The sequence below is a fragment of the Lepisma saccharinum genome, chromosome 3 (assembly GCF_977018435.1).
Source record: "Lepisma saccharinum chromosome 3, izLepSacc3.1, whole genome shotgun sequence".
In the NCBI taxonomy this organism is placed as follows: Eukaryota; Metazoa; Arthropoda; class Insecta; order Zygentoma; family Lepismatidae; genus Lepisma; species Lepisma saccharinum.
Genome location: NC_139231.1, coordinates 33,330,049 through 33,348,162, shown reverse-complemented (window position 1 = coordinate 33,348,162; position 18,114 = coordinate 33,330,049). Strand labels below are relative to the sequence as shown.

General features: G+C 38.6%; 1 protein-coding gene across 2 annotated transcripts in view; it reads right to left on the bottom strand.

Annotated features, from left to right (window-relative positions):
• RpL24-like (ribosomal protein L24-like) overlaps positions 1-17,579 on the bottom strand; it is a 30,971-nt gene extending 13,392 nt beyond the window's left edge. The window contains exons 1-2 of one of the 2 annotated variants that reach the window (XM_083119797.1): positions 17,379-17,579; positions 2,993-3,179 (exon numbers count right to left, since the gene is read on the bottom strand). In XM_083119797.1, coding sequence (XP_082975923.1) covers positions 2,993-3,179; positions 17,379-17,459 — 268 coding nt within the window. In that variant the 5' untranslated portion in view covers positions 17,460-17,579. The remainder of the gene's footprint in view (positions 1-2,992; positions 3,180-17,378) is intronic. The other variant, XM_083119798.1, reaches the window with a different exon arrangement.
• Between the last annotated feature and the right edge of the window lie 535 nt (positions 17,580-18,114).

Here is an 18,114-nt window from a genome sequence, read left to right as displayed (position 1 = left end):
CAAAAAATGTCCTCGCACTTGGGCACAAAACTACACCTTCGCACAACATTCACGGACGAAAAGCTAGAATGCAGTGAAAAATGAGTGCCGATTCTTGCAGCTGCTTGAAATTCTATTTTTAGACAATGCAGGGTAACCCCTGTTGCAACTTGTGCTAAAAAAAACAAAGGTTTCCTTCAGCGTGCTTCGAAATTCCATATTCAAAATGCAGATTCAACAACCAGTCTTCTCCCTCCCCCCACCCCCTGCTTGCGCCCTCACGGAAAACTTTCATTTTGACATCGGATACTGATAAGCATTGCTTTAGAACAACAAAGCCGGTCTTCCTTTGTTGGCAAAAATTTGCCCTTGAAAAGAGACGCAAAAGAGAAGTCCCTTTTCCCGCCTTTTCCCCTCCATTTTCATGAAGACAAAAAAATGCAAAAAAACATTTCTCTTAAATACATGTGTTAGGAACAATATAAAAAAAAATCGAAATTCTAGCCAAAAATAGAAAAGTTATAACGTAAAAACTATGACCTTGACACAGCGTCTCGATTGAGACGCTTGGTACCGGGAGGGTTACATTTGGGTATCTCGATCGAGACGCTTGGGTCCCAAAAAGTTAATCAACTACCAGGTAACCAAGAAAGTTCATGCAGTTTTTACAACTGCCCGTAGTTTCCGTGCGGTAGTACGCAGTTCAGCCACCAGGGTACATGTATGTGTGATTGGCGGAAAGCTCATTCCTTGGCACATCGGCTAACGTAGATAACAGGTCACAGTCGATAGTTCGGGAGCAAGTATTCGCAGTGAACCATGCTGTGTCGAATGCAGTAATCAGGGCGTGTTTACTGTATGAGTACAAGTTGGGCACAAAAGGAGCGGAAGCAGCAAGAAAAATATGTGCAGCGTTTGGAGAAGGTACAATTAGTGAACGGACAGCGCAAAAGTGGTTTCAGACCTTCTCGAGTGGCGATGAGACACTGGCAGACAAACCTCGATCGGGCAGACTGAAATCTCTCGATGTGGACCAACTGAAGGCAGCAATTGAAGAGGATTCAAGTCAAACGTGTCAAGAACTCGCTCAACGATTTGCGGTAAGTGCTGAAACAATTCGTGTGCATTTGCATGAGCTTGGCAAATCATGGAAACTGAGTAAGTGGGTCCCGCACGAGCTGACTGCTGCGAACCGTCTCCAACGACTGAACATTTGCGCTTCCTTGCTCACTAGGAACAACAACTGTCCAATTTTGGACCACATTTTGACGTGTGATGAAAAGTGGGTAATGTACGATAACAAGAAACGCTCATACCATTGGCTATCGTCAAATGACACCATACCTTTAACTGCAAAACCTGCTCTTCATCAGCGGAAGGTGCTGCTGTGTGTCTGGTGGACTACGGCTGGGATTGTGCATTATGAATTCTTGGAAAGTGGTAAAACCATCAACAAAGAGGTGTACTCCGCGCAATTGCAAAGAGTGGCCGAACAGCTTGCAAAAAACAACCTGCATTAGTGAATAGGAAGCGTGTTCTTTTCCACCAAGACAACGCTAAACCGCATACAGCAAAGATGACCCTGGAGGTGATTTCTTCTCTCGGCTGGGAACTTCTGCTACATCCAGCGTATTCACCCGACATCGCTCCATCAGACTACCATATTTTTTTGTCTATGGACAACCATATGCGCAATCGACATTTCCAAACTCGCGAGGAGGTTGAAAACGCGGTGGTGCAGTTTTTTGCGGCCCTACACAAAGACTTTTTCAAACATGGCATCTACAAGCTTGTACAAAGATGGGAGAAGGTTGTAGAAGCGGATGGTGGATATTTTGCAGAATAAATATAAGGTAAACACATTTGTTTTGGACCTTTTCTTCTTTGTACTAAAACCGCATGAACTTTCTTGGTTACTCGGTATATGAAATAAATCCGTCATAATTTCTGAACGGTTCGCGTGATGACATCCAAACTGCGTGGCTGGCCACAGGGCATGATTGCAATTCGTATGCGTATGCGCACGCAACATGTTGATGTCGGCCATTTGCAAGTGAAAATGTCACGATCAGGAGTATTTTGGGGACTACATTCTGGCTCTGGGGTACCCAGAGGCCACTGGAAGGGGACTCGCTTGGCTGCCATATTCCCCGGATCTGAACACATGTGACTCATTTTTGTGGGGCTATGTTAAGGACAAGGTGTACAGAAATAACCCCAAAACCATTTGCCAAGCTGAAAACTGCCATTCAGGAGGTCATCGAGAGCATCGATGTTTCGACACTTCAGAGGGTCATGCAGAATTTTGCTGTTTGTCTGCCCCACATCATCGCCCGAGATGGCAGACAAATCGAACATGTCATAACCTAAATCCAAATGTGTGTAGTGCTGTTTACATGTGCAATACAGTTTGTGTACTACGTGGTTTGTCACTAATTTCCATTTTATTTCATATAGTTCATTAATTGTCACCCTGTATATATAGTGTGTGTGTCTGCTCCTTCCCCCCTCCCATCAATCTGCTGTGATTTCGCACCCTGCCTTTACCCTCCAGGTATCCATATATCTGAGGTTGGGTGAGCCCTAAACCTAGCTGCTTTATGCAGGGACAAGGCTGGAAAAAATCCGACCTTAGATCACCCTTTTGTTTTATTGCTCTCTGGCACTTCAAATGTTCAGTTCACTGGACATCACTGATTGCTTCCGTACAGGATTCCTGGGCATACAGGCTGCCACTGATGTCAGTACTTAAGGTGCATGGTTATCTCCCACCTGTGTCCGTTATTTACTGTTCCAGTGTCAATGAAACTACATAGTATGATACATGAACCTCTTGGCGATTTGAAGCTTCTGAAGGGTCTTGCTGACCTTGAACACCAGGTGGGGAGCCACCTTTGAAAGTAGTGACAGAATTTATGGTAAGACTGGGTACATATTCAAATTAAAGAGATTAATTTACTGCTAACTACTGTACTATTTTGTAAAAAATACAAAATATTAATATTGGCCTTACATGTATCCTGCCACAATTCTCTGTTGTATTTAACAGGGCAGTTTCTCCTCTTCTCGAATTCAAAAGATGGGTCCACTGCAAGTTCTTTCCCATGTGTTTTTCGATATGCTTTCGTCCACCTAATCTTTCTGGGATTCCTCTTCTTCTTGAATGCCAGATGGCATTTGGGTCTGCAGAACCTGAAAATCTGGAAATATAAATTCGCCAGCACATTGAAAGTCAGTATCAACAACAAAATTGCTGAAAAAACAAATAATTCAAACATATTAGGTATTTGTTGTAGTATTCTTAAAGCTTTCAAGAAAAACAATTTATTTTTTTAAGCTTACTCCTGCTATATAGTGAAAAAATTTGGTTTCTGAAGATCATGTTGTATATGAACATTCTCTTTTTTTTTTGCTTGTAGATGCATTTCAGTGAAGTAATGCATGTTTCTATGACAGTATTTAATGTAATTTCATCCCTGTCAATTCAAAATAAGATAAGCTACATGCAGGGAATTATGTATTGTCTCTTGTTAATTGCAGCATTGTTTATAAAATGTTATTAGTTTTTTTTCCATGGTGGCTTACAGACGAATAGGAAATGAACCGGAAAGCAAGTTGCATGTGGTCACATTATGTTTCGTTTATATTATAAAAGGATTATTGCAGGGCCACAGCTAGGAAACGCAAGGCCCTACATATTTTGGAAAATGAAAATATAAACAATAAATATGTATGTATTGCAGGTCGATATTGTAATTAGGTTGCAAATATACCAAAGATAAATGTGAAGCATGCTATTGCAGATTTTTGTGCAAAATTTAAAAATGTTGATATTCACTTGTTACATTTTCACTGTAATTTGCAAACGAACGTCTTAATTTGATTGTCTACGTTGACGTTTGATCAACAGTACTGGTTGCACATACAAGAGTGCATTGTTACAAAAGTATTGAGCTTGTTAGATTGTTTTGTGTCTAAGATCCGAGCACATGGTTGCAGTCGGAATGTATGTAATTAAAAAAAAAAAAAAGAGATTCTCAAACGTTATAAGATGAATAAAAAGGAAATAAATGCATGTTTGATCATTGGTTAATTAAAATTCTGATCATCTTATTAATTAAACAATTTATGATGATGAAATCATGTACAGTACATGGTAAGTTGAGCAACGTAGTGGATTAGTAATTTCGGGTTTACTTGTGTTTGCTGCAACGACATCTTGTTTGGCATTAATACACACAATCTGTTGTGTGCATTTTCCAAGTGTTATTCTGGTTTTTACCCTGTGATATTATATGAACATTTCTGCTGTGGCCCAGCAAGTTGAAGTTCCCATTGGAACTTTGAGGTGCTTCGAAAAACGGGGCAATCAACTCAGTCACGAAATACTTGTATATTCTACTGCAATTTAAAATCTAATATCCTGGCCTCTGTAATTAATTCTGCACTTACCCAAATTTAAATAAGTTAACAGGCACGTAGAACGTTACATTGTTTACATTTTTTTATGGGAGGGGTGTAAGAGATATTGGCATATTCATGAGAACGAAACTTTGGGGGTGTAAAAGGGAAATTTAGCAAATTTTATAAATTATACACAAGTAAAAAAGTGAAAATTATGAATCTTAAGTAAATAATACCTACAAATCAATTTTGGTTATGTTCTCAGTGTAATATGGCCTGAAACATGACATTTTGTATTTCTTGTAATCACTTAAAATTGTACCTTAGTATTTACAATTTTGAAGAAAAAAAAAGAAAAAAAAACCTGTGGGTAGCTTTAGTTTTATAAAGCTAGGTTCACTTGGTGTGATGCATATTAATTACCATATTTGCTGGCATATACACATTTTGGGGGCAAAATCTCTATCACTGAATATTATAATTAATTTACAGTATATCAAATATAAAGAAATATGTAGATCTACTTAACTTACGTAATCTAAATAGAAAAGATTATCTTGGGCTATCGGTCAGGTGAGTTGTGGAAATGATTCCAAGCTTTCAAGAGCCTATGTCACTCTCATCTTCAGAATATCATTTCCACAACTCCCTGGTTCACTTCTACCCTGAAGATAAGAGCAACATTAGCTCTCGAAATCTTGGAATCATTTCCACAACCCACCTGGTTGATAGCCCGAGAGAATATTTTCGTCATTTGTCGCCAGGAAAGCTTCAAGTCTTACTTTAGGAAAGAACACATTTTAATTTTCTTCCACAAAACACAGACATTCATTTCCAGAGCTAAATGAAGAGTCACTTGAAACGTCTTCTAAATCAGAATTTGAATTCCCATACCCTAAAACAGAGATGCACCTTAAATTTCATACCTATTTTAAAAGCGAAAAAAGTATGTCCTATACGACAGCAAGTATGGTAACCATTGCTTAATCATCCATGTTCATTCCTTACGACATACTTTGGGATCAAATATCTTGGTTATATGTGGTTTACGTGTCCTGAAACACATTTTAAATTGCATAAAACGTTGAAATCTATTAAAAAGAATTTGATAATTCTCGAGAGGGGTAGAGTTGGTTAAGGGTTCCATTGAAAAATAACAATAAAATATCTGAGTAAAATTCACAGGATTTTTAAACCTTAATTAGATCTTAAAGTTAAGGGAGTTTTTCTTGTCACAAGCCTACCATTCTTTAAACTAAAGATTACTATTATTTACTAAAGGATTTTCTAACAGGAAGGTTTTACTCCAATAAAAACTGGGGGCCGTTTACCCACTGTACCCCCTTGAGAATTAAGTTGATTTTTTTTTGGTAATGGTTCCGATTGTTTTATAATTTCTCCAAGCAATTTTGGAAATCACTGTCACACGAAATTTGAACCATCCTTAAAGTAATGAGCACTGTTTGGACTTGAAAAAAAAAAAAATTATGTTGAAAAAAAAAACAACTTGAAAATTACCTTATGCAAGCATGCGTATTTCTCATGGACAAGATATTCTACGTCGACAAGCGACAGTAAATGTCATAGAAGCGTGGGAATTAATGTAGAAGTAAATCGGAACCTTAGGAGAATGCATTTAGGGACTTTATTTTAATGCTATGGGAACCTAACCACAAAAGCATATATTGAACCAAATCTCATGTAATCGCTAAAACTCTGCAGTATGTGTTAACAGACACACATCGAAATCCAACATGTAAAAATTGAAATCGTAGGATGATGAAATCGCAAGAAAACAAAAGGAACTTGGGCCTTTTTTTAATCGACATATTTCAATGTTTTACGTAATGTAAAAGTGGTTCCAGCATTAGGAAAGCACAAGTACCGGAGATATCTGATTCCAAAGAATGGCCCACCTAAGTTAAAACCTGCAATTTCGGAGTACTTTAGCTGCTTTTTGTTAGGAAAACCTGCTTGTATGTACACTAAAATAGCGAAAGAACATGCCAAAAATAACTATCAGTAGCAAACCTTACAATCCTAACCTAAATACGTAAAATTATAGCTGCTGTTGTGGAAAGCCTTTTTGGGTGCTATATTCACTTGCACAAAGCCTTTGGGCCATTCTGCTTCGCAGTAAAGTAACATGCTAAAGTAACAGATGCACTTTACTTCACAATAACATATTTCCGAGAGCTAAAATGGCCCAAGTTTATTTTGCTTTATTGCGATTTCATCATGCTACGAATGCAATTTGAACATGGTTTGATTTCGATTTACGTCTGTTAAGGCTCAGCTGGACCTTTGGCATTCGAATGGGCAAATTTTTTTTCAAATTTTCCTCTCCATTCGAAAAACCTCTTGGATATTTCAAAATATGAAAAATTACATACGCTTAGAATTCCTTCTAGAGCATTGACGTGAATTTTCGTGTAGTTTTCTTTCACTGTTGTCTAGATATTCTCAATAGTTTCAAGATTATGTAAGTCTATTAAACTATTGATAAACATGTTTAAACGATAACATTTCCATATAGGGGTGACGGATTTCTTCAAATTTACAGGATAAAGTACTTACGCAAATCTTTTCTGTAGCGTTGTGGAAGTTCGTGAATGTAGTTTTGATCAATTTTAATGCGAATGCATGTTGTTTTCTGTGAAAATCTCTTGTCCAACACGCTGTTGCTGCTACTGCCATTTGCTTTCTGCACGAGAGCACAATGTTCCGTGTGTTAGATGATGTAAACCCCATAGTCAGTGTTTCAAACTTGCAGTGTTTTCACTATAACATGACGTGTCTAGTATTTTTAATTTTTTTAAAAAATGTTTTAACTCTGCTTGCTAACCTAACGTTACGGAAAATGGTTTTTGAGGCTAACGTCAATGGTTTGCGAGGTATTAGCATAATTCCAAAACCAGCCCCCAAAAGTAGGTTTTTTCTGGTGAACAAGGTTACAACACTGCATAAATCGACAAAACACTCACAATGCGCGATGAACCAGTACGCTATCGCAATAATGTGTGTTACAGAATGGAAATAACGAGTAACAGTAAGTACTCGTAAATGTAAGAAAGACATTACTTTCATTACAAAACCATTATTTCGACTAAAAAAATGTTCCGCAATGCAGAATAGTACGTTAGCAATGTAAAAAAGTGTGAAATAAATGATTTATGTTAATGTTAAATTTTATGGCATAAGTGAAAAATTGTCTCTGATGGTGACAACAGCGATGGCGAACATGCCAATTTCATAGTAAAGTAATGTGTGGTTTTATGTGATATTATTTCAATTAAATATATTGGGAGCGAATTTACAATACCGGAAGTATCTTCAATTGCCATCAAATTCGGCATACTCACTAACAGGGTGGCTACAAACAAGTAGAAATGAAATTCCCTGACTTTTCCAGGTTTTCCAGGACAAAATTTACATTTTTCCCTGACAATTACAAACTAAACTAAATCGATGTTCTTGCAAATGGAAATAATAAACTCATACAGATCCACGTATCGATTTGCTAAGTACCAATATTATCTTCTATTAAATTGACTTAATTTCTCTAATCTCTATGATTTGAATTCAAACTGCAAAATAGTGAATTTAGAAAATTATTACAATTCACAAGCTAAGGAAGGATTATGGAATTTTGTCATACACAGTAAGTTTAAAATAAAATACTTCATTATTTTTAAAGTTACAAATAAATGAGAAGAGTGAAGAGTGATTGATTAAGAAATACAATTTGTAATTTATCAGTCTCCTTATACATTCTCGGTATTATATGTTGATATTTCCACTAGGTTTGGAACCCTCTGCTTGCAACAACCATGAGTGCGGACTCATTTTTCAATGCATAAAGCTACTTCTTTCTTCTCTGTAAAGCAAACAACTTAACTCTTGCATATAAGTGAAACAACTGAATCGAACAAAAGAAAGTGTCATATGTCCTTACATTATCAATGGGATTTCTGCTTCAGTACAGTATATCCAAGTGAAGTGCTGTGAAACTGACAACATGCAGTTATATCATTAATGCTGACGAAAAGGGTATGTAAGTATTAGAAATTTAACGCAAGGAATTTATAGAATTGCATTGTATAGGTACCTGATTTAGCTAACCAACACATTAAAACAGGAACACTCTAATAATAAAAGCTTCTGAAAATTCATATACGAGGAGCATCCTGAAAAAAGCTTGTACGCAGCAGCACTACTGGCCGGAGACCGACACGCACATGCGGGCAGGAAGAAGTGCCATTTATCTGTAATATGGTACAGTCACAATGCAGCCGGTTTAGGACAGTTCTAGGTTGAAGATTGCAGCTCTCATACAGTCTCCCACCGACTGCGATGTAGTCTACATTGCACGCTCAGAATTTGGCACAGCGTGTCAGGTGTGCAGACCGGACGTTGTGAGTGATAGTATGGTCAGACGATGGTGCAGACAATTCACGGAAGGCCAATCGAATGTGCACAACCTCATACAGCTGAGTACACACGGGCCCTTTGCATCACTTCAGGTGAGAGATCTCAGACCACTCCCTGTACAGCCCTGGCCTTGAATGTACAGACTTTCATCTCTTTGTTTAACTGAAGAGGTTTCTGGCAGGGCAAGGATTTAACAGCTACATTGCGGTAGAGATAGTTCCAGTCTTTGCTGTCTGACACATATACCATGGGCATACAAAATTTAGTGTCATGCTAAGACACATGCCAGAACAACGGTGGTGATTATGCCGAAAATTAGATTAGGACTCACTGTTTCTAATGCAATAAATTACAACTGATATTCTTGTTTTATTTATGCCTAATCGGAAGGGACCTTGATATTTTGTTATTTTATTTTTTCATATTTGTGTATTTTCTTACTTTTTATTTTATACTATACTGAGTTATTTTTCCCAAAATTCACATTTTCATTTTAGCGCATTTTCTGGCAAATATCTGAAATTATACATTCATGGTGTTTTTAAACTACTGTTTCAAATTGTAAGCCACATGGCTTATGCCTCTTCGCGAGAGTTTGATATCTTGAAAGTTATTTTGGGAAAGTTATTTTCCATACCCCTTTATTAATTTTAAGGTAAGGATTTTAGATAATGGAATTTTGGTGTGGAGTTAGGGCCCCACACTTTCTTGATCACGGCTGAAGGTGGGGGTGATGTGATCAGCACCACACTCCTGGCTACCTTTATCCCTCAAAGTTTCCTCAAGGTACCAGCTTCATATGATGCTGGGTGGGCGCCGGAGCAGTTTGAATAGGTGGAAAACATCCCGGTTCTCTCCCGCAGGGGATCGAACCCGGGTCTCTCGCATAGTAGTCAAGACGCCCTAACGACTGAGTTCCATTATTACTCGCTCGACAAATGCCGATGGTGCGCACTTAGCTAAGTAATTCAAAACATATCTCGTGCGACAAATACGAAGATGTGGTTCCCATGTGACGGTAGATACGCACTCGATCTCCTGTTAGAACCCTGCCACTTTGCTCTGTGATGCAAATGGTTTTGATAGAAGTTGAAAAAATCGTGGGGAAATAAATGATTTAATGTGGCTGTCGGAATTATTCCACGTACGTATAACTCTATAGTTTACTCTTGAGTAAAATGTTGGAAAACTTGCATGTTCTATGTACACAAACATGGCCTAGAAAAGACAAGGATGTTGGATTTCATGGAATTTTTCGTTGTTTTAGGACATTTCTAAAAACGCCAACAATTCGCATTTTTTGCCAAATTCGCATTATTTAGATATTTCGATAGGGCGAAAAATGTGTCCAGACATCACTGCACATTCCTAAACATAATTTCGCAGCAATTACCATTTTTCAAGGTTTTGGCGTTTGCGAAAAATCAATGTACCTACTAATTGGAAATTACTTTCTGGCCACCCCTCGTATAAATCAGTAGATGGAAAGTGAAAATTTAGCAGGGCTGGCAGAGAAACGTCAATTCTTGAAGGAAGTGATTTGCTGTTATGACAATGATTCGAGTAAATAAGATATTAAAATATTTACGTATTTATTATTAGTACGTATTTATTGGACATTAACTTCACTCAGTGAGAGATTTAAGACCATCTCTCACGAGATTAAACAGACAGGACAGAGAGTGGCGTTAATTTCATTGCAATACTAGTGTTGCAGTAAATTTGAGGTTGGGAGCATGCACTTCCCAATTTTTATAACGTTCACCAATGCAGATTTACGTTTCACTTTTTCGTGATAGTATTCAATATATATCCCGTTTGGTTGGATTCTTCTTGATATCTAAGAATATTGCAATGTCATTGTAAACGTATGTTAACTTGTGCGAAACCAGTAATACGTCAGGATGATAAAAGAAAGCCTTCGTAAGGACTGATATATTCAATAAGGTGAAGTGAGCCAGAAGAGTAATAAAATTCCACCACCATATTTGCAGTCTAAAGTTCTTCTTGTTTATGCATGTGATTTTTGTTCGATGTTGCAGTCCATGCAATTTCTGTCGTATGTTGTAGTGAGATACTCTGTCTGGTGGCGATATTCGACAAAAATCGTATGTATCAATGGAACATATTTGTTTCCATCTTCCTTCAGTTTGGCCAACAAAATGCCTTACTATGACGTCCGACAACTATCGGACGGCGCCACCCGCTCTTATCCCCTCCATCTGTTGACAAGTCCCCTTACTACTCCCATACGGACAAGAAAAAATGATAATTAAATGCATTTTCCACGTAATATTTAGAGGCTTAACCTTTACTCCCCCGATGATACCATATGGTATCATCAGAGTAAGGTCGTACTGGCCCGATGATACCATATGATATCATGGTGCTGATTACGAAATGAATGTGCTTTTTGGACCTTCATACTCTTATGTTTGGGTGGAAACTCTGACACAGGTCTGGAGCAAGCCTGGGATTGATATTGATCACCAACCTTCCCCCTCTCACCAACATATCCATGCCACATTTCCGACCAGAGTTTCAATTTTTGGCTCATTATTCAACTTGTATGGCACCCAGGAACATGAAACATGTTTCAATCTCTTTTGAAACGTCCATTCTTTGAAGAGAATACTAAGGTTTGCGCCTTCTCCCCAAAATAGCGGCAGAAGAGGAGGTAAATTCCAGATTTTTATGTTGTTTTTTTTTTTTCATTGAAATTCGGTGGTCGCACCCCCAAACCCCCATTCCTCGGTTCGGCGTTCTGAATTGTACACGGTTGCATGTTATGATGTTCTAGCTGCAAACCAAAACTTATCCGAAGTAGATTTCTCCCATAGTAGCCGAGTTATAACAATTTCCCTCCAAACATGCAAATTACCTATTTTTCGCAAAAAAATAAATAAATAAATAATTTAAAAAATCACATTTTGGCACATTATTCAACTTGAATGGCACAAAGAACATGAAACATGTTTCATTCTCTTGAGAAATGTCCATTCTTTGAAAAGAATACTAAAGGTCGCGCCTTCTTCCCAAATCACGGGAGAAGAGGGGGCAAACTCCAGATTTTTATGTTGTTTTTTTCATTGAAATTCGGTAGTCGCTCCCCCAAACCCCCTTTCCTCGGTTCGGCGTTCTGAATTGTACACGGTTGCATGCTCTGATATTTTAGCTGCAAACAAAACTTGTCCGAAGTAGATTGCTCCCATAGTGCCCGAGTTATAACAATTTTCTGAGCAATATGCAAATTACCTATTTTTAGTAAAAAAGAGTGTTTCACATTTTGGCTTATTATTCAACTTGTGTGGCACCCAAGAACATGAAACATGTTTCATTCTCTTTGGAAACGTCCATTCTTTGAAGATAATACTAAGGTTTGCGACTTCTCCCCAAAATAGCGGGAGAAGAGGGGGCAAACAACAGATTTTTATGGTTTTCTTTCATTGAAATTCGATGGTCGCGCCTCCCAAGCCCCCTTCCTCGGTCCGGCGTTCTCAATTGTACACGGTTGCATGCTCTGATGTTTTAACTGCAAAACAAACTTATCCGAAGTAGATTTCTCCCATAGTGCCCAAATTATAACAATTGTCCTCCAAAAATGCAAATTACCTATTTTTCGTAAAAACCAGTTTCACATTTTGGCTTATTTTTCAACTTGTATAGCACCCAAGAACTTGAAACATGTTTCAATCTGTTGAGAAATGTCCATATTTGAAAAGAAAGTAGCAAACTCCAGATTTTTGTTTTTTCCATTGAAATTCTGGGGTTGCACCCCCCCCCCCTAAACCTCCCTTCCTCGGTTCGGCGTTCTGAATTGTACACGGTTGCATGCTATGATATTTTATCTGCAAAACAAAACATATCCGAAGTAGATTGCTCCCTTAGTGCCAGAGTTATAACAATTTTCCTCCAAAAATGCAAATTACCTATTTTTCGTAAAAAAAAAAAAAAAAATGCACATTTTGGCTTATTATTCAACTTGTATGGCACCCAAGAACATAAAACATGTTTCATTCTCTTGAGAAATGTCCATTCTTTGAAACGAATACTAAAGTTCGTGCCTTCTCCCCAAAATAACGGGAGAAGAGGGGGCAAACTCCAGATTTTTGTTTTCTCCATTGAAATTCGGGGGACATGCCCCCAATCCCCCCTTCCTCGGTCAGGTGTTCTAATTGTACACCGTTGCATGCGCTGATGTTTTAGCTGCAAAACTAAAGTTATCCGAAGTAGATTGCTCCCATAGTGCCCAAGTTATAAAAAATTTCGTCAAAAGAGTGTTCGAAGTCAATGAAGACGAAATTCCCTGACATTTCCCTGACTTTTTTTGACACCTCAAATTCCCTGACTTTTCCCGGTTTTCCAGGTTTTCCAGGTCTGTCGCCACCCTGACTAATATTGTCCTCGTAATAACGAATCTGTAGTTAAAATCTGGCGGTCACGTCTAGAAATTGCAAAATAAGTCGAAAAAGGCAGGTCCGTTTTTTTCTTGCAATGATTAGCATTTCAAAACTATTTTTATGATGACCCTTAATTTTAACTATGCTAGCCTAACCTAACTTAACCTAACTGTGAATGATACGTGGGGCAAACATGTTTTCCACCTTTACGCAAGATGCAATTTTCTTACATGCAAATCAATGCTCCATGCAACGGGTCTCACTTATTGCTCAATACTTGAGCAACGTTGTGCGGAAAGGAAAGGAAGACCACATCATATCAGAAAACATGGATCATAGTGGTAATTGACAAGGTTATTTTGCAATTTCTAGACGTGACTGCCAAATTTTAACTGCAGATTCGTGATTACGAGGCCAAAATTAGTGAGTATGCCGAATGTGAAAGCAATTGAAGATACGGTAAATGTCTTGTTATATCGGAGACACATTTCTATAGGATATTCAGTTTTAAATGGTTCGTACTTACCAATTGTGTATTGCGGAACATAGTTGAAGGTGCCATTATGCTTTTTACACGAAAATAACTTCAATTTTTCACATTACGAATAATTCTTTTGGGTCCTTTCTCCGTTGCGGAACATACAATATGGCACGCACAGCTGTGGATCATCACACGGAGTGTTATGTTTTGTCGATTTGGAGTGGGTATGCAGTGTTTCAACCTTCTTAACCAAAAACTACCTACTTTCGTGTTCATTATGTCATCACAAACCATTGACGAATAGCCCCACAAACCATTTCCGGGAAGGTTAGGTTAGGTAAGCATAGTTAAAAAAAATTTAAAAATAAAAATGGTAAATGTCTTGTTATATCGGAGACACATTTCTATAGGATATTCAGTTTTAAATGGTTCGTACTTACCAATTGTGTATTGCGGAACATAGTTGAAGGTGCCATTATGCTTTTTACACGAAAATAACTTCAATTTTTCACATTACGAATAATTCTTTTGGGTCCTTTCTCCGTTGCGGAACATACAATATGGCACGCACAGCTGTGGATCATCACACGGAGTGTTATGTTTTGTCGATTTGGAGTGGGTATGCAGTGTTTCAACCTTCTTAACCAAAAACTACCTACTTTCGTGTTCATTATGTCATCACAAACCATTGACGAATAGCCCCACAAACCATTTCCGGGAAGGTTAGGTTAGGTAAGCATAGTTAAAAAAAATTTAAAAATAAAAATGGTAAATGTCTGTTATATCGGAGACACATTTCTTCATTTTTACAGAAGAAACTACTTACGGAAATGAGTTTCTGTAGTATTTTGAAAGTTCATGGAGGTATTTTCTCACCGTAGAATGCTGCACAACAAGAAATAAGCACTTTTGATATAATAAACTTGCATTCACAGTATAAAAAGTATGTATGGGAGTATGGGTACACCATTCTTTTAGAATTATCTCTTAGCCTACATGGCATTTTTAACTTCATGTAATTTTAACCATACTGAAAAGAAATACCTGAAGAAGCGAAGCGTAGCTTCGTGAAATGTCGTCTGCAAGTAGTTTTACAACCATTATACTCACTCACGTAAGTTTCTTATACTTTTTATACTGTGAATATATTTAGTGAGTAAACGCACAAATTTTCAAAATGTACATAAACTTGCATTTTGTGCAAAGCGACAACATTATGCCGTTGTTTCCATTATGTACCTGCAGACGGCGGGAGCGTCGAAAGTCACGCGGTCTCGCCAGTATTTCCAAATGTACCTTTTTTTACCAGAATTTTTATGGTAACAGTAGTATAAGCCGGAGACACATTAAACTCGTTTGTTTTCAAATAAAAATCATTGCTACTTACCTCATATTCATAGCGGAAGATTTTTCAAGCTGGGGATCACTTTTTTTCCCATGAAAAAAGCATAATTTTTTACATTATAATCATTTATTGGTTGTTGCTAATTTGGCGGGCAAATTTTGACTCACGTTGTCTATCGTCAGCTGATATGCAGTATCGTCAGCTGATGTGCAGTGTTTCCAAACTTATGAACCGATAAATGCCACACAAACTATTCACATAAGGTTTTTAAGCGAAAATTGAGGCTATAGACTACTTTACGTCCTTATCTGCATGGTGATTGCTTCTTTGCGTTCGCGGTGCGGCACCCGGCATCTCTTCGGGTAAGTACCTTTTTCTTTTTACACTTTCTGTTCACGATAGCCCCACTATCCAATCACGGGGTCGAAGTATGCCTACGAGGTTAGGTTAGGTTCCATTAGCACTCATTTCATCCCTAAATATGTGCTTCATCATCTAAAAAATTCCTCAGTACGTTCAATTGCGCATATCTGGACAACATCGGTTTTTCTCGATTTGTTCACGATAGCCCCACTATCCATTCACGGAGTCGAGGTATGCCTACGAGGTTAGGTTAGGCCTCTTAGGATAGGTTCCATTAGCACTCATTTCACCCATAAATATGTGCTTCATCATGTAAAAAATTCCCCATTACGTTCAATTGCACATATTCGGACAACATCGGTTTTTCTCGATTTACTCCTTCAGGAAATTTTTGTTCGCTTTGGGATTTACGTTGTTGAATTCCTTATAAAATAAGCTTTCCAACGATATATGACACGTATTCCTTAGGAAAAGGACGTAAACTAGAGTCTTACCTTACATGGGAAAAAAAAACCCGCTCACACGTCATCTTGTCAAACTTTCGCGTGGTTGCTACACTGTGAGGGGGTTACATAACCGAACGCACGGAACAATTGATTCACGTAGTCGACGGTAATGGCGGCACGAGCTATCGTACAACGGAGATGCATGATTGACGAAAAATACCTTATTTACAGGCAAAATACGTTGCACGATTCTAAAAAACAATTTCCCCGGCTTCAGAAAGTCCTCAAGAACGCAATTCCGTAAGTACTTTCTCGTCTTTTCTACTGCAAATTTTAAGAAATCCGTCTCCGGCTTATACTACTGTTACCGCACCCGGCATCTCTTCGGGTAAGTACCTTTTTCTTTTTACACTTTCTGTTCACGATAGCCCCACTATCCAATCACGGGGTCGAAGTATGCCTACGAGGTTAGGTTAGGTTCCATTAGCACTCATTTCATCCCTAAATATGTGCTTCATCATCTAAAAAATTCCTCAGTACGTTCAATTGCGCATATCTGGACAACATCGGTTTTTCTCGATTTGTTCACGATAGCCCCACTATCCATTCACGGAGTCGAGGTATGCCTACGAGGTTAGGTTAGGCCTCTTAGGATAGGTTCCATTAGCACTCATTTCACCCATAAATATGTGCTTCATCATGTAAAAAATTCCCCATTACGTTCAATTGCACATATTCGGACAACATCGGTTTTTCTCGATTTACTCCTTCAGGAAATTTTTGTTCGCTTTGGGATTTACGTTGTTGAATTCCTTATAAAATAAGCTTTCCAACGATATATGACACGTATTCCTTAGGAAAAGGACGTAAACTAGAGTCTTACCTTACATGGGAAAAAAAAACCCGCTCACACGTCATCTTGTCAAACTTTCGCGTGGTTGCTACACTGTGAGGGGGTTACATAACCGAACGCACGGAACAATTGATTCACGTAGTCGACGGTAATGGCGGCACGAGCTATCGTACAACGGAGATGCATGATTGACGAAAAATACCTTATTTACAGGCAAAATACGTTGCACGATTCTAAAAAACAATTTCCCCGGCTTCAGAAAGTCCTCAAGAACGCAATTCCGTAAGTACTTTCTCGTCTTTTCTACTGCAAATTTTAAGAAATCCGTCTCCGGCTTATACTACTGTTACCCATAAGGTACATAAAACAACAAAATATGTCGATTACAAAAGTTCGACGTAATTCTCGAGGGGGTACAGTTGGTCAAGGACCAATCCAAATGCATATTTATGCATGCCTTGTCCATACTCTTGTGCAATGCACACGTCGTTAGAATGATTCTCGCACAGACACTTCCTTTGCAATACCGAAATTCAACATTTACACGAAGTTTGAATTCTCCGCATCCTATGCATGAACAAATGTCATCCCAATAACATATGCATCCAAAATTATAAGATGAAGCCAGGTTCATCTGTCAAGTTTACATGCAAAGATAACACCTGCATCAACCTACCTTGGAATCATTTCTTACAAACACTATTCCGTGTCCTGGATATATTTTTGACGAACAAAAATAGCATGTTTCAATGCGCATGGTGGTGAAACGATAATTTGTGTATACTATACAGAATTACAAGAAATATGTATAAATGTTTTTCCTCTTCAAATACCGTTTTCGTTCAACCACATTGCCGATATGAGAGAAATGGTGAGGGACTAGTGATGGGTCGTTCGTGAACGAGTCGTTCAAAAGTAACGACTCTCTCTTGTGAGCGGTGAACGACTCGTTCACCAGAATTGAACGACACGTTCAAAGAGTCGTATGTGTCAATGTGTGCCACGACTCCTGCGCCCGCCAAGCAACTATTATTCCATTATTCCCTCTCCTTTCCACGAATTTTGCGAGGAAGGCGCATGCGCAAGTGTATACTCGCCTGGCTGCCGGAATTTTTGAAAGAAAGCAAGTCGATTCTGCGGGCAGCAAATGGGGACTGGAGAGGAGAGGAAGGGGGGGGGGTCCTCTCTGTTCCTTTTCCCGTAAAGCTGGCTGAAACGTGCCGTGTACGATGAGAGGGGAAGGAGCATGCTCGCGAGTCGACTCTTTCCTTCGTTCAAAGAGTCGTGGCACACTTTAGCGACTCTTTGAACGAAGGAAAGAGTCGACTCGCGAGCTCGCGACTCGCGAGTGTTGTTTGCAGAGAGAGAGCGCGCAACCTCAGCCCATGACGGGCAGCGAAGAACAGCCAACA